The following is a 27779-nucleotide window of genomic DNA, read 5'->3' as shown; positions in this document are numbered from 1 at the left end:
ACTATTATGTTAGATCCACTATGGACTGGACTCACACAATATTATGTTAGATCCACTATGGACTGGACTCTCAGACTATTATGTTAGATCCACTATGGACTGTACTCTCACAATATTATGTTAGATCCACTATGGACTGGACTCTCACACTATTATGTTAGATCCACTATGGACTGGACTCTCACTATTATGTTAGATCCACTATGGACTGGACTCCCACACGATTATGTTAGATCCACTATGGACTGGACTCTCACTATTATGTTAGATCCACTATGGACTGGACTCTCACTATTATGTTAGATCCACTATGGACTGTACTCTCACACTATTATGTTAGATCCACTATGGACTGGACTCACACTATTATGTTGGATCCACTACGGACTGGACTCTCACTATTATGTTAGATCCACTATGGACTGGACTCACACAATATTATGTTAGATCCACTATGGACTGGACTCTCAGACTATTATGTTAGATCCACTATGGACTGGACTCTCACAATATTATGTTAGATCCACTATGGACTGGACTCTCACACTATTATGTTAGATCCACTATGGACTGGACTCTCACACTATTATGTTAGATCCACTATGGACTGGACTCTCACACTGTTATGTTATATCCATTATGGACTGGACTCTCACTATTATGTTAGATCCACTATGGACTGGACTCTCACTATTATGTTAGATCCACTATGGACTGGACTCTCACACTATTATGTTAGATCCACTATGGACTGGACTCTCACTATTATGTTAGATCCACTATGGACTGGACTCTCACTAATATGTTAGATCCACTATGGACTGGACTCTCACACTATTATGTTAGAAAAAACGGGTGAGTAACTGAATATACATATATATACTGTATATATATACACTTCTGGAAAGTATGTCAAATCCTCAAGTGGAAGTGAATGAAGGTCTCATGTTTGTTCAGTTGAAACTCAACAAAAATGACGGTCATCAATGCTTACGCTCCTACGCTGGATGCCAAAGATCTTGTGACAGAAAAGTTCTCTTCAGATTTAGACCGTCCACTTGCAACACAAGTTAGTGTTGTTTGGTGATTTCAAGGCACGGGTCGGTAGAAATCATGAAATGTGGACTGTCACCATCGGGAAAGAAGGTATGGGCAACATGAACTCTAATGGCGAGCTGCTTCTCACAAAGTGCAAAGAGCATGAGCTTATTAATTACCAACACACTGTAAGGGATAAGCGGTAGAAAATGGATGGATGGATGTTTGGACAGAAGAATACATTTAAAACATCATAGATACATACGCGTTCTAAACATTGGCATCTGATTGACTCTGTGATTGTGAGGGCAGGCGATCGTTTCTAGCGCAAAGGATTGTTGGACGGACCACCGTCTGATCCGATCTACCATGAACATAAACATCGCCAGCAGAAGGACGCTCAGCCGCCAAGTTTGCTCGCCGTAAATTGAGCGTCACCTGCCTGAAAGATCTTGCCAAACAGGAAGAGCGAGATACCATGCTCAAAAGTAAGATCTGCAAAGACCGGTATCCAAACGATATAGAGGAGCACTGGCTATCTCTCAAAACTTCTATTCTTTAAGCCTGTAGCAACACAAATTATTTCTAGAAGCGCGTTCACCGGGGCTGGTTTGACGAGTACGACACAGTCATATGCAGAATGATAGAGACAAAAAAGAGGGTAGCCTTTCAGGCTTGGTAAAATGATCCATCTGATACTGTCAAAAAGAATAAGTTCTTGAAAATGAAAGCAGAGGTGCAGGAAAAAATATCAGAAGAATGAAGTGGTGGCCCATGAAAGGACATCAATGATTCCTGTGCCTTCTTTGGCGCAACAAGAGACATCTACGGAGCAATTAGCCAGGGTCCTACCTTTTTGAGGTCGAGAGATGGTGTTGGAATCCTGACAGATCGTGCTGCCGTCAATCAACGTTGGACAGAGTCTCTTCAAAACCTGTTCGACCAGAACTCAACAGTTGAAGAACGCGTGTTTAATAAAATTCAACAACGTCCCATCATAGAAGAGTTGACAGCCACTCCCTCTCTGGCAGAATTACAGGAAGCGATCAGTCGAATAAAAAACAGCAAAGCCGTTGGACCTGACAACATTTCCGCTGAAATATTTAAGCGAGGAGGTTCATCCCTTACCTACCAGCTGTATCTCCTGATTACAAAGATCTGGGGAAATGAGGTGATGTCTGCAGACTTTCGGGATGCACTAAATGTAGCCCTGTTCAAGAAAGAGGACAAGACCATCCGTCAAATCCACAGAGGGATTTCTTTCCTTACAGGCAAAATACTTGCCAGGATTCTTGCAAGCCGTCTCCTTTCTGTCTCCGAAGCTATGCTGCCTGAAGCACAATGTGGATTTCGACACCATTGACCTGATTTTGCAAGAGAAATGTCGAGAAAGAAATCTCCCACATTACAGGGCTTTTATAGATCTGTCTAAGGCTTTCGACATGGTAAATCGCGAGGCACCGTTTTCTACCGCTTGGAGCCTATCTCAGCTGCATTCGGGCGGAAGGCGGGGTACAACCTGGACAGGTCACCGCCTGGGGGCAGGACCAACACAGATAGACTGACAACATTCACACACTTGGGTCAATTTAGTGTTGCCAATCAACCTATCCCCAGGTTTAATGTCTTTGGAGGCGGGAGGAAGCCGGAGTACCCGGAGGGAACCCACACAGTCACGGGGAGAACATGCAAACTCCACACAGAAAGACCCCGAGCCTAGGATGTGCCGCTGAATTCATTCCCTTCATTGGATGACTACATGATGGCGTTAAGGCCACTGTACTGACTGGAACTAATTCTAGAAAAATCTACATTCTACATTACTACTGCAGTCAGACAAGGATGTGTAATTGCACCTACCTCTATCTCGTCAAAGACAAGCAACCTGATGGCATTATTATCGTCTATTGTCTTGTTTGGCCAACAAACTAAAGTAACGACCAAGACTTCTACAACCTCTTTCAGTTGAAGACTTTCAAATCATCTTGAGTGTTTTCACTGAAGCCTCAAAGCTCTTGTCCTTATATGGACCGCTCGTCTGTGCATCGGTTGGGGACGTCTCTGCGCTGCTGACCTGTCTCCGCTCGGGGTGGTCTCCTGCTGGCCCCACTATGGACTGGACTCTCACTATTATGTTAGATCCACTATGGACTGGACTCTCACTATTATGTTAGATCCACTATCGACTGGACTCTCACTATTATGTTAGATCCACTATGGACTGGACTCTCACTATTATGTTAGATCCACTATGGACTGGACTGTCACTATTATGTTGGATCCACTATAGACTGGACTCTCACAATATTATGCTAGATCCACTATGGACTGGACTGTCACTATTATGTTAGACCCACTATGGACTGGACTCTCACTATTATGTTAGATCCACTATGGACTGGACTCTCACTATTATGTTAGATCCACTATGGACTGGACTCTCACTATTATGTTAGATCCACTATGGACTGGACTCTCACTATTATGTTAGATCCACTATAGACTGGACTCTCACAATATTATGCTAGATCCACTATGGACTGGACTCTCACTATTATGTTAGATCCACTATGGACTGGACTCTCACTATTATGTTAGATCCACTATGGACTGGACTCTCACTGTTATGTTAGATCCACTATAGACTGGACTCTCACAACATTATGCTAGATCCACTATGGACTGGACTCTCACTATTATGTTAGACCCACTATGGACTGGACTCTCACTATTATGTTAGATCCACTATGGACTGGACTCTCACTATTATGTTAGATCCACTATAGACTAGACTCTCACAATATTATGCTAGATCCACTATGGACTGGACTCTCACTATTATGTTAGATCCACTATGGACTGGACTCTCACTATTATGTTAGATCCACTATGGACTGGACTCTCACACTATTATGTTAGATCCACTATGGACTGGACTCTCACTATTATGTTAGATCCGCTATAGACTGGACTCTCGCAATATTATGCTAGATCCACTATGGACTGGACTCTCACTATTATGTTAGATCCACTATGGACTGGACTCTCACTATTATGTTAGATCCACTATGGACTGGACTCTCTCTCTCACATGCTGCCTTTATTTTCTTCCCAAGAAGATTTTACAGTAGATTACATCTCACAAACTCCTTTTTTCATCATTTACCAACAATGAAAACAGACTGAAAGCATTTAAAAAATGTTCCATTTGCAACTACTTCATGAACGTACGGATGACTTTTACCGTCATCCGTGAAATGAAGAATGACTGGTATTAGTTTCCTGGTGGAGCTAAAAGGTGTGGTATCAAGAACAAAACATATTTGTGTTTTGAGCATAATTTTCCACAATATTTTTTATGCTATTAATTAATCACATTCATTGTATGTGTGATATTTAGTACATACTAGGAGTGTAACAGTATCCCATAATCACATATAAGGCCAGAGTTCAGTTCATTTTCTACAAGGGAACAAAATGCTAAACAGTTTGTGAAAGCTTAAATGATTTTTAAATTTCTACACATCGCAAACTAGGGTAGTCCCGATACCAATATTTTGGTACAGGTACCGGTACCAAAATGTATTTCGATACTTTTCAATACTTTTATAAATAAAGGGGACCACTAAAAATGTCATTATTGGCTTTATTTGAACAAAAAATCTTAGGGTACATGAAACATATGTTTATTATTGCAATTTAGTCCTTAAATAAAATAGTGAACTTGTCTTTTAGTAGTAAGTAAACAAACAAAGGCTCCTAATTAGTATGCAGTAACATATTGTGTCATTTATCTACAGTGTTGGGTTAATTACTGAAAACTAGTTACAGTTACTAGTTACTTTATTTCAAAAGTAACTCAGTTACTAACTCAGTTACTTACACCAAAAAGTAATGCGTTACTGTGAAAAGTAACTATTTAGTTCTTCTTTTTTTAAAAGCTCCTATTAATGCCCTTTTAGCATTCATTTCAGTACTGTTATTGCACTGGAGAATAATACAATGTGTTGATTTTAAATAGTTGCAACATAACATACACAAGTAACAAACAACAACATAATAACAACATAGCTGTAAACCAAGGAAGTACTTTAACTTTAACTTTACATACACAAAGCCTAACCAGGCGTTTTTTCTCTCAAGGAATTCTGAAATAAAATTATGTCTGAAGCCCAGAACACTCTACGCATTTCCCTAGTTTTAGTTTAGAGATAAGGAAAGATTGACCTGGCCCACTAGGATCCCTCTTTATGTTTGGGAACTTTATAGTCTATACATTTAGAGTGATGTGATAATCAAACACTCTAGAAGTCTAGAATGAAAGAGTATATAAGAGAATTGACAGATTGTGTGTACAATAATTCATAATAACATTGATTTGTATTCAATATTATGTTTTGAGCAATGAAAGTTTGAAAGAAAAGAACAACAACTTTGTTTTATTAGTCAACATTGCAAATTTTACTAAATTTCATTTCACCTTTAAACTTTTTTATTTCACTTTGGTTATGTTTTTGTTTATTTTAATAGTATTTTTAGAATGTGCCGTGGGCCTTTAAAACATTAGCTGTGGGCCGCAAATGGCCTCCGGGGCACACTTTTGACACCCCTGCTATAGATAATAAAAAATGTAATCTGATAAATCTATGGATAAAAAGCATGCGCGTTTATCATAACTCTCTCTCTCTCTCTGTCTCTGCCCCTCCCTCACCAATGCTGCTGCGCGTACCCCTCCCCTCCCTCCCTCCCTCCCCACACCCAGACACACACACACAGCACGCCTCTTTCTTGTGACACAAGAGATTCAGAAGGACGACACTGCAGCGCTGCAATAAAACACACTCAGATCTTCTGTTTCTAGCCGATACTACATAAAAAATAACGTAAAATAACACAGTATGTAGTAACGGTAACTGAGTTACTGAACATAAAAAATGATGCGTCTAGTTACCGCCGAAACTAACGGTGTTACAGTAACGCAATACAAAGTAACGCGTTAGTCCCAACACTGGTGACAATAATGCTTAAATTTAACCGGCCCCAAGAAAGTCAGAGACTTCACTATTAAAGTGGGTGTTATCACCAGGAAAGATGAGGTCACCTACCTAGGTTCCAAACTAGAAGCTAACTTTTCCTGTGATAAAATGGCAACCAAGGTAATCAAAAAGGTCAACCAACGAACAAGATTTCTCTACAGAATCTCCTCTCTGGTCAACAAAAGCACCATGAAGATTCTAGCTGGAACTCTCGTTCAACCCTTTTTCCATTACCCATGCACCTCCTGGTACCCCAGCACCTCTTAAACCCTCAAATCTAGAGTCCAACCATCCCAGAACAAGCTAGTCAGGTTACTTCTAGACCTCCACCCCAGATCACACCTCACTCCTACCCACTTCTCCAAAGTGGGCTGGCTCAGGGCGGAGGACAGAGTAAAACAACTTGCACTGAGCCTAGTCTATAAAATCCGCTACACCTCCCTGATACCGAAGTACATGTCAAACTACTTCCTTAACGTAAATGACCGCCATAACCACTACACCAGGGGGAGCTCCACAAACCATGTCAAACCCAGATTCCGATCTAACAAAGGTCTTAACTCATTCTCCTTCTATGCCACATCAATGTGGAATGCACTCCCAACATGTGTAAAAGAAAGTGCATCTCTATCCTCTTTCAAAACCCCACTAAAAGAACACCTCCAGGCAACTTCAACCCTAGACTAACACCCTCCCTTCCTCATCATACCTCTTCAGATTGTAAATAATCAAATGTATATACTTGTTCTTATGCTCTCTGAGCTCACATATCCTACCAAGTCAGACCTACACTGATACAATGTCCATTTCTCTGATGATAAACTTGTATGATGACTGAAGTATGCTGATGGCAACCTAACCTAACCCCCATCCCCTCCACATCCCACCCCCCAGATTGTAAATAATTCAATGTATATACTCTGATGATTAACTTGTGTGATGACTGTATTATGATGATACTATATATTTGTACCATGAACTGATTAACGTGGACCCCGACTTAAACAAGTTGAAAAACTTATTCGGGTGTAAATTGAGAGCTTTGCCTTCCGGCTCAGCTCCTTCTTCACAACAACGGATCGATACAGCGTCCGCATTACTGAAGACGCCGCACTGATCCGCCTGTCGAGCTCATGATCCACTCTTCCCTCACTCGTGAACAAGACTCCGAGATACTTGAACTCCTCCAACTCCTCCATTTTTAGGTCTATAGTTTTAATGCCTGGCTGGCGATGGACTGACACACCCTCCTCCATCCACCGCTTGCTCGCCATCCACGTAATGGGCACCCCTGATATTAACTAATTTAAATTAAACCTTCTCAGGCACTTGAGGATGTCTTGAATTAAAAAGAATGGTGTTTAAATTAGGGCTGTCAAAATCCCCCAAAAACTGAAAGGGTCGATCATGTTTGTATTTATTGGTGAACACGTGCGGCTACTTGTGTGTTGGTCTGTCGGCGTGTGTACTTCTGTGGTTTCCACAGCACATGCAGCTGTCCGGCCCGTTGGACTGCCCCTATGTCACCGAGACTCTATTTTGGGGACATGTGTTGTTACAAAGGTCAGATAAAGAAGCAAAGGCATCCCAGCAGAGCAGGGAGGAGAGAAGGTGTCGGGTAGAAGGCGCAGAGACTCACATCACTTACACACACACACACACATCACTTACACACACACAACAAAGCGTGCAAACAGAGAGACGGGACAGCACGGACAGGATCGACTTTGTTAGATCAATCTCTACTCTCAAGGGTTCTATCGGCGTAATGGACGGAGATGCAGAGAGAACCCGGCAGACGGACACAGGCGGCGACAAGACGGTACTTTTGGCCTCGTTAACTCTTCCTCAGAAATGTAAATGTCGTGTTTGCCTTCATCATCCTCATTGACAGGACTGCAGGAAATGTGTTGTATTTCAATGTCAACCACTTTTAACAAACCCAAACAGGACTAATGTTCTAGAACATCCATCCATCTTCTTTCGCTTATTCTCTGCCTAAGCAGAGAAGCCCAGACTTCCCTCTCCCCAGCCACTTCGTACAGCCCCTCCTGGGGGATCCCGAGGCGTTCCCAGGCCAGCCGGGAGACATAGTCTTCCCAACGTGTCCTGGGTCTTCCCCGTGGCCTCCTACCGGTCGGACGTGCCCTAAACACCTCCCTAGGGAGGGGTTCGGGTGGCATCCTGACCAGATGCCCGAACCACCTCATCTGGCTCCTCTCAATTTTGAGGAGCAGAATCAGAATCAGAAGAGTTTTTATTGCCATTGTTTGAGAACGGGTTCACAAACTAGGAATTTCACTTGGTACAATGGTGCAACATAAAACACATGTAACACAGAATAGAATAACATGAGCTGTAACTGAGATATCAGATCTTGTTATTGTTCATGTGTCTGATGGCCGAGGGGAAAAAACTGTTCAGGTGGCGGGAGGTGTGGGTCTGGATGGACTGCAGTCTCCTGCCTGAGGGGAGAGGGGAGAATAGTTTGTGTCCAGAGTGAGAAGAGTCAGCTGTGATCCAACCCACACGCCTCCTGGTGCTGGAGGAGAACAGGTCCTGGAGGGGTGGGAGTTTGCAGCCAATCCCCTTATCAGCAGCACGTACCATGCGCTGCAGTCCATGCTTGTCGCGGACTGTGGCGCCGGGGAACATACTTGCCAACCCTACTGGATTTTCCGGGAAACTCCCGAAATTCAGCGCTTCTCCCGAAAACTTCCCGGGACAAATTTTGTCCCGAAAATCTCCCGAAATTCAGGCGGACCTGTGTGACGTGTCGACAGCCTGTTTTCACGTCCGCTTTCCCACAATATAAACAGCGTGCCTGCCCAATCACGTTATATCTGTAGAATGATCGAGGGCGAGTTCTTAGTTTCCTATGTGGGTTTACTGTTAGGCAGTTTCATTAACGTCCTCCCAGCGTGGTAACAACACACAACAACAGCAGTCACGTTTTCGTCTACCGTAAAGCAGTTCGTCTGCCGTAAACAGCAATGTTGTGACACTCTTAAACAGGGCAATACTGCCATCTACTGTACATGCATATGTGACAATAACATCTAGGGCTTTTAGGGAGTGCAGTGCAGAACTGCGCACACAACAAGGAGACGAAGCAGAATGCATCATCTGAGAGGGTGTTCAGCATGGTTAAAAAAATAGTGACAGAGAATAGAACAAGGATGGACAATTCAACCCTTAACTCAACAATGAGTAGATGAGTGTTATGTGTGTGTATATGTGTAAATAAATGAACACTGAAATTCAAGTATTTCTTTTATTTATATATATATATACATATACACACACACACACATATATATATATATATATATATATATATATATATATATGAAATACTTGACTATATAAGTATTTCTTATATATATATATATATATATATATATATATATATATATATATATATGAAATACTTGACTTGGTGAATTCTAGCTGTAAATATACTCCACTTCTCCACTTTGCATCAGTCCATATTAGATGAGCTCAGGCCCAGCGAAACCGACGGCGTTTCTGGGTGTTGTTGATAAACGGTTTTCGCCTTGCATAGTAGAGTTTTAACTTGCACTTACAGATGTAGTGACCAACTGTAGTTACTGACAGTAGGTTTCTGAAGTGTTCCTGAGCCCATGTGGTGATATCCTTTACACACCGATGTCGCTTGTTGATGCAGTACAGCCTGAGGGATCGAAGGTCACAAGCTTAGCTGCTTACGTGCAGTGATTTCGCCAGATTCTCTGAACCCTTTGATGATATTACGGACCGTAGATGGTGAAATCCCTAAATTCCTTGCAATAGCTGGTTGAGAAAGGTTTTTCTTAAACTGTTCAACAATTTGCTCAGGCATTTGTTGACAAAGTGGTGACCCTCGCCCCATCCTTGTTTGTGAATGACTGAGCATTTCATGGAATCTACTTTTATACCCAATCATGGCACCCACCTGTTCCCAATTAGCCTGCTCACCTGTGGGATGTTCCAAATAAGTGTTTGATGAGCATTCCTCAACTTTATCAGTATTTATTGCCACCTTTCCCAACTTCTTTGGCACGTGTTGCTGGCATCAAATTCTAAAGTTAATGATTATTTGCAAAAAAAAAAAAAGTTTATGAGTTTGAACATCAAATATGTTGTCTTTGTAGCATATTCAACTGAATATGGGTTGAAAATGATTTGAAAATCATTGTATTTCGTTTATATTTACATCTAACACAATTTCCCAACTCATATGGAAACGGGGTTTGTATGTATATATAACCTAATCATATTGTTTCTTCAATTTAAAAATAGCTGGCCGTTTTTTTCCCCCTTCTCTGGGATTATATTCCCAGTTTTGATCTCGGACATTTGGTCACTTATAGCATATAAGAATATTCTATTACTGTTAAACAAAGTATGAATAATAAAACACGCCAAAACATGCGCCCTTTATCATAGCTACACGTATGACAAAAAAGCGGGTGAAAATCAGTGGTATTCAGTGAGGTAAGATGAATGAAATGCGCTGACAGTTCATTGCTCCTGACAAATGAATTGCACTGAGTGGAGCGGATCACCACTCCAAGATGGCGGCCCCGCGTCTCGTCAGCGCCAGTAGGCAGTAGCACTCCATGCAAGTATTTTTTTACTTCTTCATTCCTGTGTCATTTCCAGCTAAAATAAATTCACATCCAGGTTTGTCCGAGACACACACTATTGTGTGCAATATAAAAAACAAGATAATGAACCTTCCATCTTTGTTTTGTTTTTAGCCCACACTTGAGCTCAGTGATGAGCGATGTACGCCAACAACTATTTTGACTCCACTTGGCAACGTCCTCCAGAGATGACAAGTCTTTTACTACGAGTGTCCAAATGTGAAATCTAAATCGAGATGCCAGATCCCAGAGTGGCGTTTCCTATCTCACGTTGCATTTCAGTCTGTCAGGGCCTTGGTATCCCCAGAGCAGAGAGGACCGGCTAATTTTAGGTGGTCTTGTGTGATGTTACTTAAGACATCACACTAGAAAGCCACCAGTGTGATTTAATGTTGTATTTAGGGTTGCAAAATTTCCGTAAACTTTCCGGAAATTTACCACGGGAAGTTAAGCTCGGGAAGTTTGGAAATTTTGACCATTTTTTGATTATTCAAAGTTGGACACCGTTCATCTTGGCAAGATCTAGCATGTTGCATTTAATGTTTATTCCCATTAATTCCCGTTAATTCCAATGGAAAGTTTCCATCCATCCATCCATCTTCTTCCGCTTATCCGAGGTCGGGTCGCGGGGGCAGCAGCCTAAGCAGGGAAGCCCAGACTTCCCTCTCCCCAGCCACTTCGTCCAGCTCCTCCAGGGGGATCCGGAGGCGTTCCCAGGCCAGCCGGGAGACATAGCCTTCCCAACGTGTCCTGGGTCTTCCCCGTGGCCTCCTACCGGTCGGACGTGCCCTAAACACCTCCCGAGGGAGGCGATCGGGTGGCATCCTGACCAGATGCCCGAACCACATCATCTGGCTCCTCTCGATGTGGAGGAGTAGCGGCTTTACTTTGAGCTCCCCCCGGATGACAGAGCTTCTCACCCTATCTCTAAGGGAGAGCCCTGCCACCCGGCGGAGGAAACTCATTTCGGCCGCTTGTACCCGTGATCTTGTCCTTTCGGTCATAACCCAAAGCTCATGACCATAGGTGAGGATGGGAACGTAGATCGACCGGTAAATTGAGAGCTTTGCCTTCCGGCTCAGCACCTTCTTCACCACAACGGATCGATACAGCGTCCGCATTACTGAAGATGCCGCACCGATCCGCCTGTCGATCTCACGATCCACTCTTCCCTCACTCGTGAACAAGACTCCGAGGTACTTGAACTCCACTTGGGGCAGGGTCTCCTCCCCAACCCGAAGATGGCATTCCACCCTTTTCCGGGCGAGAACCATGGACTCGGACTTGGAGGTGCTGATTCTCATCCCAGTCGCTTCACACTCGGCTGCGAACCGATCCAGCGAGAGCTGAAGATCCTGGCCAGATGAAGCCATCAGGACCACATCATCTGCAAAAAGCAGAGACCTAATCCTGCAGCCACCAAACCGGATCCCCTCAACGCCTTGACTGCGCCTAGAAATTCTGTCCATAAAAGTTATGAACAGAATCGGTGACAAAGGGCAGCCTTGGCGGAGTCCAACCCTCACTGGAAACGTGTCCGACTTGCTGCCGGCAATGCGGACCAAGCTCTGACACTGATCATACAGGGAGCGGACCGCCAAAATCAGACAGTCCGATACCCCATACTCTCTGAGCACTCCCCACAGGACTTCCCGAGGGACACGGTCGAATGCCTTCTCCAAGTCCACAAAGCACATGTAGACTGGTTGGGCAAACTCCCATGCACCCTCAAGGACCCTGCCGAGAGTATAGCGCTGGTCCACAGTTCCACGACCAGGACGAAAACCACACTGTTCCTCCTGAATCCGAGGTTGGACTATCCGGCGTAGCCTCCTCTCCAGTACACCTGAATAGACCTTACCGGGAAGGCTGAGGAGTGTGATCCCACGATAGTTAGAACACACCCTCCGGTTCCCCTTCTTAAAGAGAGGAACCACCACCCCGGTCTGCCAATCCAGAGGTACCGCCCCCGATGTCCACGCGATGCTGCAGAGTTTCCAACTTTGAATATTCCCGGAATTTTGCAACCCTAGACATGAGTGTTTGTTATGATTTCGCTTACTAGTTTCGATGACCCCGCCTTATCTTGCCTCTCATTGGCCAGTCCGTAATGTTTCACCCTAACTTTAGCCAATGGTGACTTCATCATAGGAACACCAACCAATCATCATGGATGTTCTCCGTATGTATGGATCTTCTCATTCATCCAGCTCATTGGATTTTTTGGCCTGGATCCATAGTCCATTTTCTCTCTCTGTATTTTCTAGCTTTGATGTAAGCTGCCTCGCTACATGGCTCCAAAAGTACAGGAACAGCTAGCTAGCTTGAGTGGAAGTCAGCTGGAGTAGTCTACGGTCACACAGTAACAAGCAATTACACCTCTATTACACTTAAATACCATAGATCAAATATATTTACCCCAGTAATATCATCAACACTTACCAATCCTTGGGCTCAATTAATAAGTACAGACCTAACTGCTTGGCATCTCTGCCTGTCGCACCTCCTCCAGTGCACTTGGAGGTCAGCTGCAGGGTCGTCAGCTGGTGCCACCGTTCACTGATGTTTCGCCCCCAAGCCAGGACACCTCGCGGTGGGGGGGGGGCAGTGGCTAAGCGGGGACGTCACCCCGCGCCACTCCCTGCAACTGACCTCAATGGGGTGTTGAGCCCCAAGTGTTGTCCCTCCTTCTTAGCCACATCCAGAAACTTGCCTTCTCTGCCTCCTCTGCCAACTCCTTGATGGCCATCCTCAGGTTGGAACCGGTCATTCCCGCCGCACGCAGGAGCCGGGTCGCAGAACCTCCTACGAAGCCCCTGCATCCGATCTCCACGGGGTGAATGGACGCAGACCAGCCTCCCCCCTTGCAGTCCTCTGCCAGGTCGCTGTACTTGGACCGTTTGAACTCATGTGCTACTGGTATTCCCTCCTCCCATGGCACGGTTAGTTCAATGATGAGGACTTTCTTAGCAGCTGAGGACCACATCACAACGTCTGGTCTTAGCGTTGTCTGTATTACCTCAGTTGGGAAGACTAGCTGCTTGTCCAGGTCAACGCGCATCTCCCAGCCCTTATCAGGGGTAAGCAGAAGTGATGATCTTCCCGCCTCTGTCTTCTGTCCTACCTCTCCTGGTTTGATGAAAGTGATGTTTGGCCGATGGGGATCTGTGGCGTTGTTTGCCCCGACTCTGCATCTCTCCAACAGCTCTGCCAACTTCCTCAGCACCTGATTGTGTCGCTACCGGAAGCGCCCCTGCGTTAGCGCGACGTTGCAACCTGAAAGGATGTGTTTGAGTCCTGCATTGTCTTTGCTGAACAGGGAGCACTTGCCCTCGCTTCCGAACCACTGGGCGAGGTTTTGAGGGCATGGCAGGGTGTCATACGCTGCCCTCACGAGGAAGCTGAGCCGAGATTGAGGAGTTTGTTTAGTGTGGCCTCAATAGCCCTCCTGTAGTGTTTAGCATGCTGGGAATTATCCGTGCATGTGATGGAGGAATGCACAGTGCAGGGTTGAAATTCTACTGAATTTGCATTAAATCAGGTTGTTCTAGCTAATAATCATGTTGCAAGATCTAACTGTCATGATCCGTGTTTTGTTTAGTTCTGTTCTGTTAGTTCTGGACTCCCGTCGTTCCTGTTTTGTGCACCTCTGGGTTTGTTTTGGTTTGTTTCCATGGGGATTAATTGGGTTCACCTGCCTCTGGGTAGTGGTCGGCACGCTCACCTGCTGTCGACCACTAATCAGAGAGCTGTTTATTCACCTTTCTCGCCACGCTCAGTCTGGCTTCGTTGTTTGCTTCATGCAACAACTTACGTTCTTGATTCTTGATCCTGCGCCAATCTTCGCCATAGCTTCCCATGCTATCGGCCCGCTTTTCTGTTTATTCTTGTTTTCTTGACCGATTTATGTAAAATGAATCATCCTCTTACCTGCACGCTTTGTCCGGAGTGGTCCGTCTGCATCCCGAGGGAACGAACCCCGCAGTAAGATGCGACCCACACGTAACACTAGCATGTTGCATTCAATGTTTATTCCCATTAATTTCCCATTAATTCCCGTTAATTCCCATGGAAAGTTTCCAACTTTGAATATTCCCGGAATTTTGCAACCCTAGTTGTACAACCCCCGTTTTCATATGAGTTGGGAAATTGTGTTAGATGTAAATATAAACGGAATACAATGATTTGTAAATCATTTTCAACCCATATTCAGTTGAATATGCTACAAAGACAACATATTTGATGTTCAAACTGATACTTTTTTTTTTTTTTTGCAAAAATAATCATTAACTTTAGAATTTGATGGCAGCAACACGTGACAAAGAAGTTGGGAAAGGTGGCAATAAATACTGATAAAGTTGAGGAATGCTCATCAAACACTTATTTGGAACATCCCACAGGTGAACAGGCAAATTGGGAACAGGTGGGTGCCATGATTGGGTATAAAAGTAGATTCCATGAAATGCTCAGTCATTCACAAACAAGGATGGGGCGAGGGTCACCACTTTGTCAACAAATGGCTGAGCAAATTGTTGAACAGTTTAAGAAAAACCTTTCTCAAGCAGCTATTGCAAGGAATTTAGGGATTTCACCATCTACGGTCCGTAATATCATCAAAGGGTTCAGAGAATCTGGAGAAATCACTGCACGTAAGCAGCTAAGCCCATGACTTTCGATCCCTCACGCTGTACTACATCAACAAGCGACATCGGTGTGTAAAGGATATCACCACATGGGCTCAGGAACACTTCAGAAACCCACTGTCAGTAGCTACAGTTGGTCGCTACATCTGTAAGTGCAAGTTAAAACTCTCCTATGCAAGGCGAAAACTGTTTATCAACAACACCCAGAAACGCCGTCGGCTTCGCTGGGCCTGAGCTCATCTAAGATGGACTAATACAAAGTGGAAAAGTGTTCTGTGGTCTGACGAGTCCACATTTCAAATTGTTTTTGGAAACTGTGGATGTCGTGTCCTCCGGACCAAAGAAGAAAAGAACCATTCGGATTGTTATAGGCCCAAAGTGTAAAAGCCAGCATGTGTGATGGTATGGGGGTGTATTAGTGCCCAAGACATGGGTAACTTACACATCTGTGAAGGCACCATTAATGCTGAAAGGTACATACAGGTTTTGGAGCAACATATATTGCCATCCAAGCAACGTTACCATGGACGCCCCTGCTTATTTCAGCAAGACAATGCCAAGCCACATGTTACATCAACGTGGCTTCATAGTAAAAGAGTGCGGGTACTAGACTGGCCTGCCTGTAGTCCAGACCTGTCTCCCATTGTGTGGCGCATTATGAAGCCTAAAATAGCACAACGGAGACCCTCAACTTAAGCTGTACATCAAGCAAGAATGGGAAAGAATTCCACCTGAGAAGCTTCAAAAATGTGTCTCCTCGGTTCCCAAACGTTTACTGAGTGTTGTTAAAAGGAAAGGCCATGTAACACAGTGGTGAACATGCCCTTTCCCAACTACTTTGGCACGTGTTGCAGCCATGAAATTCTAAGTTAATTATTGTTTGCAGAAATATGTTGTCTTTGTAGCATATTCAACTGAATATGGGTTGAAAATGATTTGCAAATCATCGTATTCCGTTTATATTTACATCTAACACAATTTCCCAACTCATATGGAAACGGGGTCTGTACTATACAACATGATGGGAATAAAGTGCCCAATGTGTTTGTGTTGATGACTCCGCAGACAGACGGACCGGAGCTTGTGGAGGGTAAAGACCCAGGAGGCGGGACTCCAAAAGGGGACACAGAAGGTCAGGGGGTCCAGGGGGTGGAGGATAAGGTGGCACAAGGGGGAGGTGAGGAACCCCGGGCAGCTGCTTCAGAGTGGACTGAAGATAAGGACGAGGCGTCTCCTGGTGTTGACAGGGAGGAACCCGGAGAGGAACTGGATGAAGCGCAGAGGGAGGAGGGTGAGGGTGAAGAACAGGTGGAGGAGGTCCAAAATAGAGACGCTCTCAAAGACGGGAGAGTCCAGGAAAAGATGAATGAGGATAAATATATTGATATGGTGAGTGAGGAAAGGGGCGCTGATAAGGTGAAAGAGGAAAAAGTTACTGATGAGGTGAAAGAGGAAAATGACACTGATAAGGTGAAAGAGGAAAAATGTGTTGATAAGGTGAGCCAGGAACGGGACACTGATAAGGTCAATAAGAAAAAGGGTGTTGATAAGGTGAAAGAGAAAAAAGGTGTTGATAAGGTGAGCGAGGAAAAAGGCACTGATAAGGTGAAAGAGGAAAAAAGTGTTGATAAGGTGAGTGACGAAAAAGGTGTTGATAAGGTGGGAAAGGAAAAGAAGCCTGATAAGGTGAAAGAGGAAAAATATGTTGATAAGGTGAGCCAGGAACAGGACACTGATAAGGTCAATAAGAAAAAGGGTGTTGATAAGGTGAAAGAGAAAAAAGGTGTTGATAAGGTGAGCGAGGAAAAAGGCACTGATAAGGTGAAAGAGGAAAAAAGTGTTGATAAGGTGAGTGACGAAAAAGGTGTTGATAAGGTGGGAAAGGAAAAGAAGCCTGATAAGGTGAAAGAGGAAAAAGATGTTGATAAGGTGAGTGAGGAAAAAGGTGTTGATAAGGTGAGCCAGGTACGGGACACCGATAAGGTCAATAAGAAAAAGGGTGTTGATAAGGTGAAAGAGAAAAAAGGTGTTGATAAGGTGAGCAAGGAAAAGGGGACTGATAAGGTGAAAGAGGAAAAAAGTGTTGATAAGGTCAATAAGAAAAAAGGTGTTGATAAGGTGAAAGAGAAAAATGGTGTTGATAAGGTGAGCGAGGAAAAGGAGACTGAAAAGGTGAGAGAGGAAAAAGGTGTGGATAAGGTGAGAAAGGAAAAGAAGACTGATAAGGTGAAAGAGGGAAAAGGTGCTGATATGGTGAGAGAGGAAAAGCAGACTGATAAGGTGAAAGAGGAAAAGGGTGCTGATAAGGTGAGCCAGGAACATGACACTGATAAGGTGAATAAGGAAAAGGGTGTTGTTGATAAGGTGAAAGAGGGCAAAGCAGAAAAGGAGGAGGTGAAGAAGAAAGAAGGCAAGGAAACAGAAGCAAAAGAAAAAGAGTCAGGAAAGTCCAAGAAGAACCCGAAGTCTGCACCTCCGGCCGTGTCTCGCCCAAGACCCTCAGCCCGCTCTGGCAGGGCGTCCGCCAGGAGGGACATCATGGCCAAGTTCCAGCAAGGCGCACCCGAGTAAGTCCTGAAAAACACACACAACTGATAAAGTTTGATGACTTGGACTCACAGACAATCTATCGGTGTTTTGTCCTCAGGACGCCCGTGACACCAAACTTCAAAATTCAAAAGTCTGCGTCCGCCTCGGCCACTGGTGCCTCCATCAAGCACAGGATGCTGCAGTGGTGCCAGAGCAAGACACGCAACTACCAGGTAGACTTGGACATGATGGTAGCAAGACACGCAACTACCAGGTAGACTTGGACATGACGGTAGCAAGACACGCAACTACCAGGTAGACTTGGACATGACGGTAGCAAGACACGCAACTACCAGGTAGACTTGGGCATGACGGTAGCAAGACACGCAACTACCAGGTAGACTTGCACATGACGGTAGCAAGACATGCAACTACCAGGTAGACTTGGACATGACGGTAGCAAGACACGCAACTACCAGGTAGACTTGGACATGACGGTAGCAAGAGACGCAACTACCAGGTAGACTTGTACATGGCGGTAGCAAGACACGCAACTACCAGGTAGACTTGGACATGACGGTAGCAAGACACGCAACTACCAGGTAGACTTGGACATGACGGTAGCAAAACACGCAACTACCAGGTAGACTTGGACATGACGGCAGCAAGACACGCAACTACCAGGCAGACTTGGACATGACGGTAGCAAGACACGCAACTACTATGTAGACTTGGACATGACGGTAGCAAGACACGCAACTACTATGTAGACTTGGACATGACGGTAGCAAGACACGCAACTACCAGGTAGACTTGGACATGACGGTAGCAAGACACGCAACTACCAGGTAGACTTGGACATGACGGTAGCAAGACACGCAACTACCAGGTAGACTTGGACATGACGGTAGCAAGACACGCAACTACCAGGTAGACTTGGGCATGACGGTAGCAAGACACGCAACTACCAGGTAGACTTGCACATGACGGTAGCAAGACACGCAACTACCAGGTAGACTTGGACATGACGGTAGCAAGACACGCAACTACCAGGCAGACTTGGACATGACGGTAGCAAGACACGCAACTACCAGGTAGACTTGGACATGACGGAAGCAAGACACGCAACTACCGGGTAGACTTGGACATGACGGTAGCAAGACACGCAACTACCAGGTAGACTTGGACATGACGGTAGCAAGACACGCAACTACCATGTAGACTTGGACATGACGTAGCAAGACACGCAACTACCAGGTAGACTTGGACATGACGTTAATAAGACACGCAACTACCAGGTAGACTTGGACATGACGGTAGCAAGACACGCAACTACCAGGTAGACTTGGACATGACGGTAGCAAGACACGCAACTACCAGGTAGACTTGGACATGATGTAGCAAGACACGCAACTACCAGGCAGACTTGGACATGACGGTAGCAAGACACGCAACTACCAGGTAGACTTGGACATGACGGTAGCAAGACACGCAACTACCAGGTAGACTTGGACATGGCGTAGCAAGACACGCAACTACCAGGCAGACTTGGACATGACGGTAGCAAGACACACAACTACCAGGTAGACTTGGACATGACGGTAGCAAGACACGCAACTACAAGGTAGACTTGGACATGACGGTAGCAAGACACGCAACTACCAGGCAGACTTGGACATGACGGTAGCAAGACACGCAACTACCAGGTAGACTTGGACATGACGGTAGCAAGACACGCAACTACCATGTAGACTTGGACATGACGTAGCAAGACACGCAACTACCAGGTAGACTTGGACATGACGTTAGCAAGACACGCAACTACCAGGTAGACTTGGACATGACGGTAGCAAGACACGCAACTACCAGGTAGACTTGGACATGACGGTAGCAAGACACGCAACTACCAGGTAGACTTGGACATGACGGTAGCAAGACACGCAACTACCAGGTAGACTTGGACATGACGGTAGCAAGACACGCAACTACCAGGTAGACTTGGACATGACGGTAGCAAGACACGCAACTACCAGGTAGACTTGGACATGACGGTAGCAAGACACGCAACTACCAGGTAGACTTGGTCATGACGGTAGCAAGACACACAACTACCAGGTAGACTTGGACATGACGGTAGTAAGACACGCAACTACCAGGTAGACTTGGACATGACGGTAGCAAGACACGCAACTACCAGGCAGACTTGGACATGACGTAGCAAGCCACGCGACTACCAGGTAGACTTGGACATGACGGTAGCAAGACACGCGACTACCAGGTAGACTTGGACATGACGGTAGCAAGACACGCGACTACCAGGTAGACTTGGACATGACGGTAGCAAGACACGCAACTACCAGGTAGACTTGGACATGACGTAGCAAGACACGCAACTACCAGGTAGACTTGGACATGATGGTAGCAAGACACGCAACTACCAGGTAGACTTGGACATGACGGTAGCAAGACACGCAACTACCAGGTAGACTTGGACATGACGGTAGCAAGACACGCAACTACCAGGTAGACTTGGACATGACGGTAGCAAGACACGCAACTACCAGGTAGACTTGGACATGATGGTAGCAAGACCAGGCAGACTTGGACATGACGGTAGCAAGACACGCAACTACCAGGTAGACTTGGACATGACGGTAGCAAGACACGCAACTACCAGGTAGACTTGGACAGAGTTCAATTTAGCTCATGAGGAGAAACGTTTGGGGCTGTACACTCAGTTACAGTTTCACCCTACGCTCTAAGGTACAGCCCCACATGCTCCTCTATTTATTTGAGAGTTCCCTGGTTAACATCACTGAGGTTGCTTCTGAAGGGAGGGGTAATGCAAGCAGCTCCAGTAGACACAATACGTGATTATTTAGAATGGAAATGTGCTGACACTCGTGATTTCGCCCTGCCTCTGCTTTGTCTGCGTTGAGGTACTCGATGTCCGTCCTTGGCCGTCAGCAAACAGGGTCTGCTGATGCGAGACAACTCGCAATGGAAGATTACAAATCGTGTGCCTTTGCACAGATAGAAAAGTACAACTTCAGCACAATTGATAGTGACTATAGCAACGGCCTTTAAGCATAAGAGTTGTGTGATAACTTATACATAATTATTCTAACATAGTGCTCCTGAAAAAAAGGGACCCAAACAGCAGATTTTTACAGCTAAATGTGTATATACAGTGGGGCAAAAAAGTATTTAGTCAGCCACCAATTGTGCAAGTTCTCCCACTTAAAATGATGACAGAGGTCTGTAATTTTCATCATAGGTACACTTCAACTGCGAGAGACAGAATGTGGGAAAAAAAAATCCAGGAATTCACATTGTAGGATTTTTAAAGAATTTATTTGTAAATTATGGTGGAAAATAAGTATTTGGTCAATAACAAAAATTCAACTCAATACTTTGTAATATAACCTTTGTTGGCAATAACAGAGGTCAAACGATTACTATAGGTCTTTACCAGGTTTGCACACACAGTAGCTGGTATTTTGGCCTATTCCTCCATGCAGATCTTCTCGAGAGCAGTGATGTTTTGGGGCTATCGCCGAGCAACACGGACTTTCAACTCCCTCCACAGATTTTCTATGGGGTTGAGGTCTGGAGACTGGCTAGGCCACTCCAGGACTTTCAAATGCTTCTTACGGAGCCACTCCTTCGTTGCCCGGGCGGTGTGTTTGGGATCATTGTCATGCTGGAAGACCCAGCCACGTTTCATCTTCAAAGCTCTCACTCACGGAAGGAGGTTTTGGCTCAAAATCTCACGATACATGGCCCCATTCATTCTTTCCTTAACACGGATCAGTCGGCCTGTCCCCTTAGCAGAAAAACAGCCCCATGCTTCACAGTAGTTATGGTGTTCTTGGGATGCAACTCAGTATTCTTCTTCCTCCAAACACGACGAGTTGAGTTTATACCAAAAAGTTCTATTTTGGCCGACTGTATATATATATACAGCCATTAATACAGGTAATGGCTGTATATATATGAGGAGACAAGAGAGGTGGAGAGTTTAGTTCAATGGCATATACAGCTATTAAGGTCTGGAGACTGTATTGTATTGACTAAATACTTTTTTGCCTCACTGTATCATTTATACACATATACATATTGGCCCCCCCACAGGCACTTATTTTCTCTCAACGTGGCCCCCGAGTCCAAATATGTGCCCAGCTCTGATGTATAGTATGGTTTATACTGTAATGCTGTTTAAATGGACGAACCGGCAGAACAGCGCCCTCACCTGGCTGTAAAGAGGCATATGAGGCAAAACACTACATCCGGCAGAGTTCAGTGTGTATACTGATTATATTTGCTAATAGCTGTCTATTAAATGGGTCAAATTATCTTACATGATCAAATTATTGGAATTATTGATCGTACAGAGGATGCAATTATTGTAAAAATACTGTAATTATCATGAAACGCCGGCTTAAATGTGCTTTGTTTGTTGTTGTTTTTTATCTCTGGCGCCCTCAAGTGGAGATATGCCTCACATTGCAACTCATACAATTTCTCCTGATTTTTGCAGGTGTTAATGACACTTATAAAAATAATTTAAAAATAATTAAATTAAGTATAATATTTGTTTTATGACATAACAACCTTGTTTTTTTTTGTTTTTCCCCCCTCCCAGGGTGTCAACATTGAAAACTTCTCGTCATCTTGGTGTGATGGGATGGCTTTCTGTGCGCTGATCCACCGCTACTTCCCTGATGCTTTCGACTACAGCACCTTGAAACCCACAGAAAGGGAAAAAAACTTCACACTGGCCTTCCAGACTGCAGAGTAGGTCCTCCATGCAGATCGGGGCCGTCCAAAGTGTGATCCGGGGGGGCCACTTTTGGCTCGTCGAAAATAAAATCATACAAAAAACATACAAGTAAAAAATGTAACAAAAAAGAGCAAATAAATGTCAAGTAATGAGAAAAGCAAAAATATACATCCTAATAGTTAATAATAATGCGCTTTGTCACCTACAACGTTGTTTCTTAACCGAGCGCCCCCTAGAGGACCGCCAAAAAATATCTGCTTTGCAACTGTGGTCCCTATGGGCTGCAGCGGTACTCAGTTGTAATACACTTTTGCACCACTTGAGGCAGTAATGACAACATTAAACAAACAGAAGAAGTCTGGAGCTAAAGTCATATATATATATATATATATATATATATATATATATATATATATATATATATATATATATATATATATATATATATGTCTTAATAAGGTTATCCAAAAAATAGTGCTCGATACCGTAGTAGAGCGCAATATCACAATATTCCCTCAATCATCAGGAGATGATTGAGGGAACCCCTCATGAAACAGGCCTGTAGAGATGAAGTAGTCTTGTGATTTTTTTCCCCACACATACATATATATATATATATATATATACATATATATATATATATATATATATATATATCAGGGTTGTCCCGATACCAATATTTTGTATATTTAGATACTTTTCGATACTTTTCTAAATAAAGGGGACTACAAAAAATTTCATTATTGGCTTTATTTGAACAAAAAATGTTAGTGTACATGAAACATATGTTTATTATTGTCATTTAGTCCTTAAATAAAATAGTGAACATACAAGATAACTTGTCTTTTAGTAGTAAGTAAACAAACAAAGACTTCTAATTAGTCTATGCAGTAACATATTGTGTCATTTATACACCTATTATTTTGTACACGTTATGAGGGACAAAACAGTAAAAAGTGATTATTAATCTACTTGTTCATTTACTGTTAATATCTGCTTATTTTCTGTTTCAACATGTTCTATCTACACTTCTGTTAAAATGTAATAATCACTTATTCTTCTCTTCTTTGATACTTTGCATTAGTTTTGGATGATACCACACATTTGGGTATCGATGCGATACCAAGCAGTTACAGGATCATACATTGGTCATATTCAAAGTCCTCATAGACGTGCTTACTGAGTTTATAAACATGATATGAATTTTACGTATCATGTGACGATAAAAAATATCGATGGTAGTATCGACTAGATACGCTCTTGTACTTGGTATCATTACAGTGGACGTCAGGTGTAGATCCACCCATGGCGTTTGTTTACATCGTGACGCCGGTGAGCTATTGTATCCTCCTGCGGTGTGTAGTGAAGAATGTTTAGATATTCCTCCTCCTCCAGTGATAATAATACATGAAATAAACTTACTTTACTTGTCGCCATGGAGATGAGGATTAGTGATTTAGAAGTAGCTAAAGTAGCTAGCCATGTCTTAAAGCACCTCTTCCTGAGGGTGTTTCAGTGTTATAACTTCACCTTTATCTTTACTTTTTAGGCCAAAATGTGTCCGTTCTCACACTGTGTCTGCTTGTAAGTACTCAGTGTGTGTGTGCTGCCGAACATGCTCCTCTGCTCGTAAAACCAGCAATGTCACCACGTGACCACGACGCGTTGTCTTGCCCGTTAATTGCCCGGCACTTTTTTTGAGGCGGTATAGTACCGATTATGATTAATTAGTATAGCGGTATTATACTAGTACTGGTTTACCGTACAACCCTAATATATATACATATATTTATACATATTTTTTATTATATATATTTATATTTTTCAATTTTTTTTAATTATTATTGATTTAGTTAAAATTCATTTTAGTGTGTTAATTCTCCGCCATGCGCTTCACTCCAGGTCCTTGGCTGACTGCTACCCCCTGCTGGAGGTCCCCGACATGCTCCTGATGGGCAACCACCCGGACCCCATGTGTGTGTTCACCTACGTCCAGTCCCTGTGCCAGGGCCTCTCCAAGCTGGAGAAGGAGAGGAAAGACAAGGAGGAGAAGGAGAGGAAAGAAAAGGAGGAGAAAGAAGGGAAAACAAGCCAAGATGCTTCTGGGGCCCAAAAACCAGGAGAGGAAGAGGAGGGTTGTGAGATGGAGGAAGGCGGAGACGTGTTGGTGGAAGCAGAGTCCTAAGGAAGGCACCACCAAAAATTGAGAAGGTCTTAGTTTGATGTTGCTTCAAAAGCATGAGGACTTATTTCTACACACGCCACCGTGTTGGTTGGTTGTTTTTATTCATTTCAATGATTATTGAAGGATCAGGGAATGGGAAGTAAGAAACAATTGCAGTTGTGTGATGATATCAATGTTGTATATCACCACAGTATCGTTTTCTGGGCTGTGTATCGCTAACATGGACATACTTACAGTTACACTTTCAAGACACGGACAATACACCGTACTGCATCAAAAAGCGACATCGGTGTGTAAAGGATATCACCGCATGGGAACACTTCAGAAAACCACTGTCAGTATAACTACAGTCGGTCGCTACATCTGTAAGTGCAAGTTAAAACTCTATTTTGCAAAGCGAAAGCCATTTGTCAACAACACCCGGAAATGCCGCCGGCTTCGCTTGGGCCCCGAGCGCATCTAAGATGGACTGATGCAAAGTGGAAAAGTGTTCTGTGGTCTGACGAGTCCACATTTCAAATTGTTTTTGGAAATTGTCGTCCGGAACAAAGAGGAAAAGGACCATCCGGATTGTTGTAGGCGCAAAGTGTAAAAGTCAGCATGTGTGATGGTATGGGGGTGTATTAGTGCCCAATACATGGGTAACTTACACATCTGTGAAGGCGCCATTAATGCTGAAAGGTACATACAGGTTTTGGAGCAACATATGTTGCCATCCAAGCAACTTTACCACGGACGCCCCTGCTTATTTCAGCAAGACAATGCCAAGCCACCTGTTACAACAGCGTGGCTTCATAGTAAAAGAGTGTGTGAGCAAATTGTTTAAGAACAACATTTCTCAACCAGCCATTGCAAGGAATTTAGAGATTTCACCATCTACGCTCCGTAATATCATCAAAAGGTTCAGAGAATGTGGAGAAATCGCTGCACGTAAGTGATGATATTACGGACCCCGGATCCCTCAGGCAGTACTGCATCAAAAAGCGACATCAGTGTGTAAAGGATATCACCACATGGGCTCAGGAACACTTCAGAAAACCATTGTCAGTAACTACAGTTTGTTGCTACATCTGTAAGTGCAGGTTAAAACTGTACTATGCAAAGCGGAAGCCATTTATCAACAACACCCAGGAACGCCGCCAGACTTTTTTCGGCACTGACAGATACATACAGGTTTTGGAGCAACATATGTTGCCATCCAAGCAACATAATGATGGACGCCCCTGCTTATTTCAGCAACACAATGCCAAGCCATGTGTTACGACAGCGTGGCTTCATAGTAAAAGAGTGCGGGTACTAGACTGGCCTGCCTGTAGTCCAGACCTGTCTCCCATTGAAAATGTGTGACGCATTATGAAGCCTAAAATACCACAACGGAGACCCCCGGACTGTTGAACAACTTAAGCTGTACATCAAGCAAGAATGGGAAAGAATTCCACTTCAAAAATGTGTCTCCTCAGTTCCCAAACCTTTACTGAGTGTTGTTAAAAGGAAAGGCCATGTAACACAGTGGTAAAAATGCCCCTCTGACAACTTTTTTGCAATGTGTTACTGCCATTAAATTCTAAGTTAATGATTATTTGCACAAAACAATTAACAGTTTACCAGTTGGAATATTAAGTATCTTGTCTTTGCAGTCTAAAAGTTGAGAAGGGTTTGCAAATCACTGTTTTTATTTACCATTTACACAACGTGACAACTTCTCTGGTTTTGGGTTTTGTACATTTTCGGTGTCCCATTTAATAAAAAACTGTAAAATTTCATTTCGTTTTTTTTTTAGGTGGTCTGTCTTAACTTTTTTAGAACTCTATCGGACATTGTGACTTTTGGTATTAGTGTTCCTGGAAAAAAAGGGACCCAACACACATACTGTACAGCAGATTTTTTTTACAGGTAAGTGTGTATATATCATTTATACACACATACACATTGGCCCCCAGACACATTTGTTCTCTCAATGTGGCCCCCGAGTCCAAATATTTGAGTTTATTTAATTAAATAGTGCAGCCTTTTTTAAGCTATTTGTTGTCAAATAGAGCGGTGGTTGTCAAACGTTTTTATTTGGTTTCACCAAGTATGATGACCAACACTCTATTACAGTAGCATAGTGGGCCTAAGTATACATTGGAAGCAAGGCAGCAGCGTTATTTATAGGTTGGCGACTGTAACATTGCACACAGTTTAAACTAGGGGTGTGAAACTGGTTTTCATTGAGGGCCACTTCGCAGTTTTGGCTGCCCTCAGAGGGCCGCTTTTAACAATGACTAATATATATATATACATACATATATATATATATATATATATATATATATATATATATATATATATATATATATATATATATATATATATATGTATATATGTGTATATGTATATATATATATATATATATATATATATATATATATATATATATATATATATATATATATACATATATATATATATATATATATATATATAATACATAGACAATATTTTTTTTAAATTTTACTTTAAAAACTGGCAGCTCAGTCACCAGAATTTTACAGTAAAAGCAGTTGGTTTTTTTTTTACAACATATTAAAAAAAATGGAATAAATGGAATGGAGAAACAATGACATATATATATATATATATATATATATATATATATATATATATATATATGTATATATATATATATATATATATATATATATATATATATATAATACATAGACAATATTTTCTTTTAATTTTACTTTAAAAACTGGCAGCTCAGTCACCAGAATTTTACAGTAAAAGCAGTTGTTTTTTTTACAACATATAAAAAAAATTGAATAAATGGAATGGAGAAACAATGACTAATATATATATATATATATATATATATATATATATATATATATATATATATATATATATATATATATATATATATATAATACATAG

The 27779-nt window shown here is 43.1% G+C and overlaps 2 protein-coding genes across 3 annotated transcripts in view; one reads left to right on the top strand and one right to left on the bottom strand.

The window, feature by feature from the left end:
- The window catches only part of slc43a3b (solute carrier family 43 member 3b), a 60484-nt gene extending 58466 nt beyond the window's left edge, over positions 1 to 2018 (bottom strand). For both annotated transcript variants that reach the window (XM_061930487.2, XM_061930488.2), the window contains exon 1: positions 1891 to 2018. The gene's annotated coding sequence lies outside the window, so the exon portion shown is untranslated. The remainder of the gene's footprint in view (positions 1 to 1890) is intronic.
- A 5546-nt stretch (positions 2019 to 7564) lies between these two features.
- Positions 7565 to 26607, top strand: smtnl1 (smoothelin-like 1). The gene is made up of 6 exons (XM_072912392.1): positions 7565 to 7896; positions 16432 to 16863; positions 16945 to 17933; positions 18014 to 18128; positions 22541 to 22692; positions 24581 to 26607. Exons 1-6 carry the CDS (start codon positions 7843 to 7845, stop codon positions 24861 to 24863), a joined length of 2025 nt encoding a protein of 674 aa, XP_072768493.1. The 5' UTR covers positions 7565 to 7842; the 3' UTR covers positions 24864 to 26607.
- The last annotated feature ends 1172 nt before the right edge of the window (positions 26608 to 27779 follow it).

The sequence above is a fragment of the Nerophis lumbriciformis genome, linkage group LG36 (genome assembly GCF_033978685.3).
Source record: "Nerophis lumbriciformis linkage group LG36, RoL_Nlum_v2.1, whole genome shotgun sequence".
Lineage (NCBI taxonomy): Eukaryota > Metazoa > Chordata > Actinopteri > Syngnathiformes > Syngnathidae > Nerophis > Nerophis lumbriciformis.
This window is presented reverse-complemented; position numbering and strand designations above follow the sequence as displayed.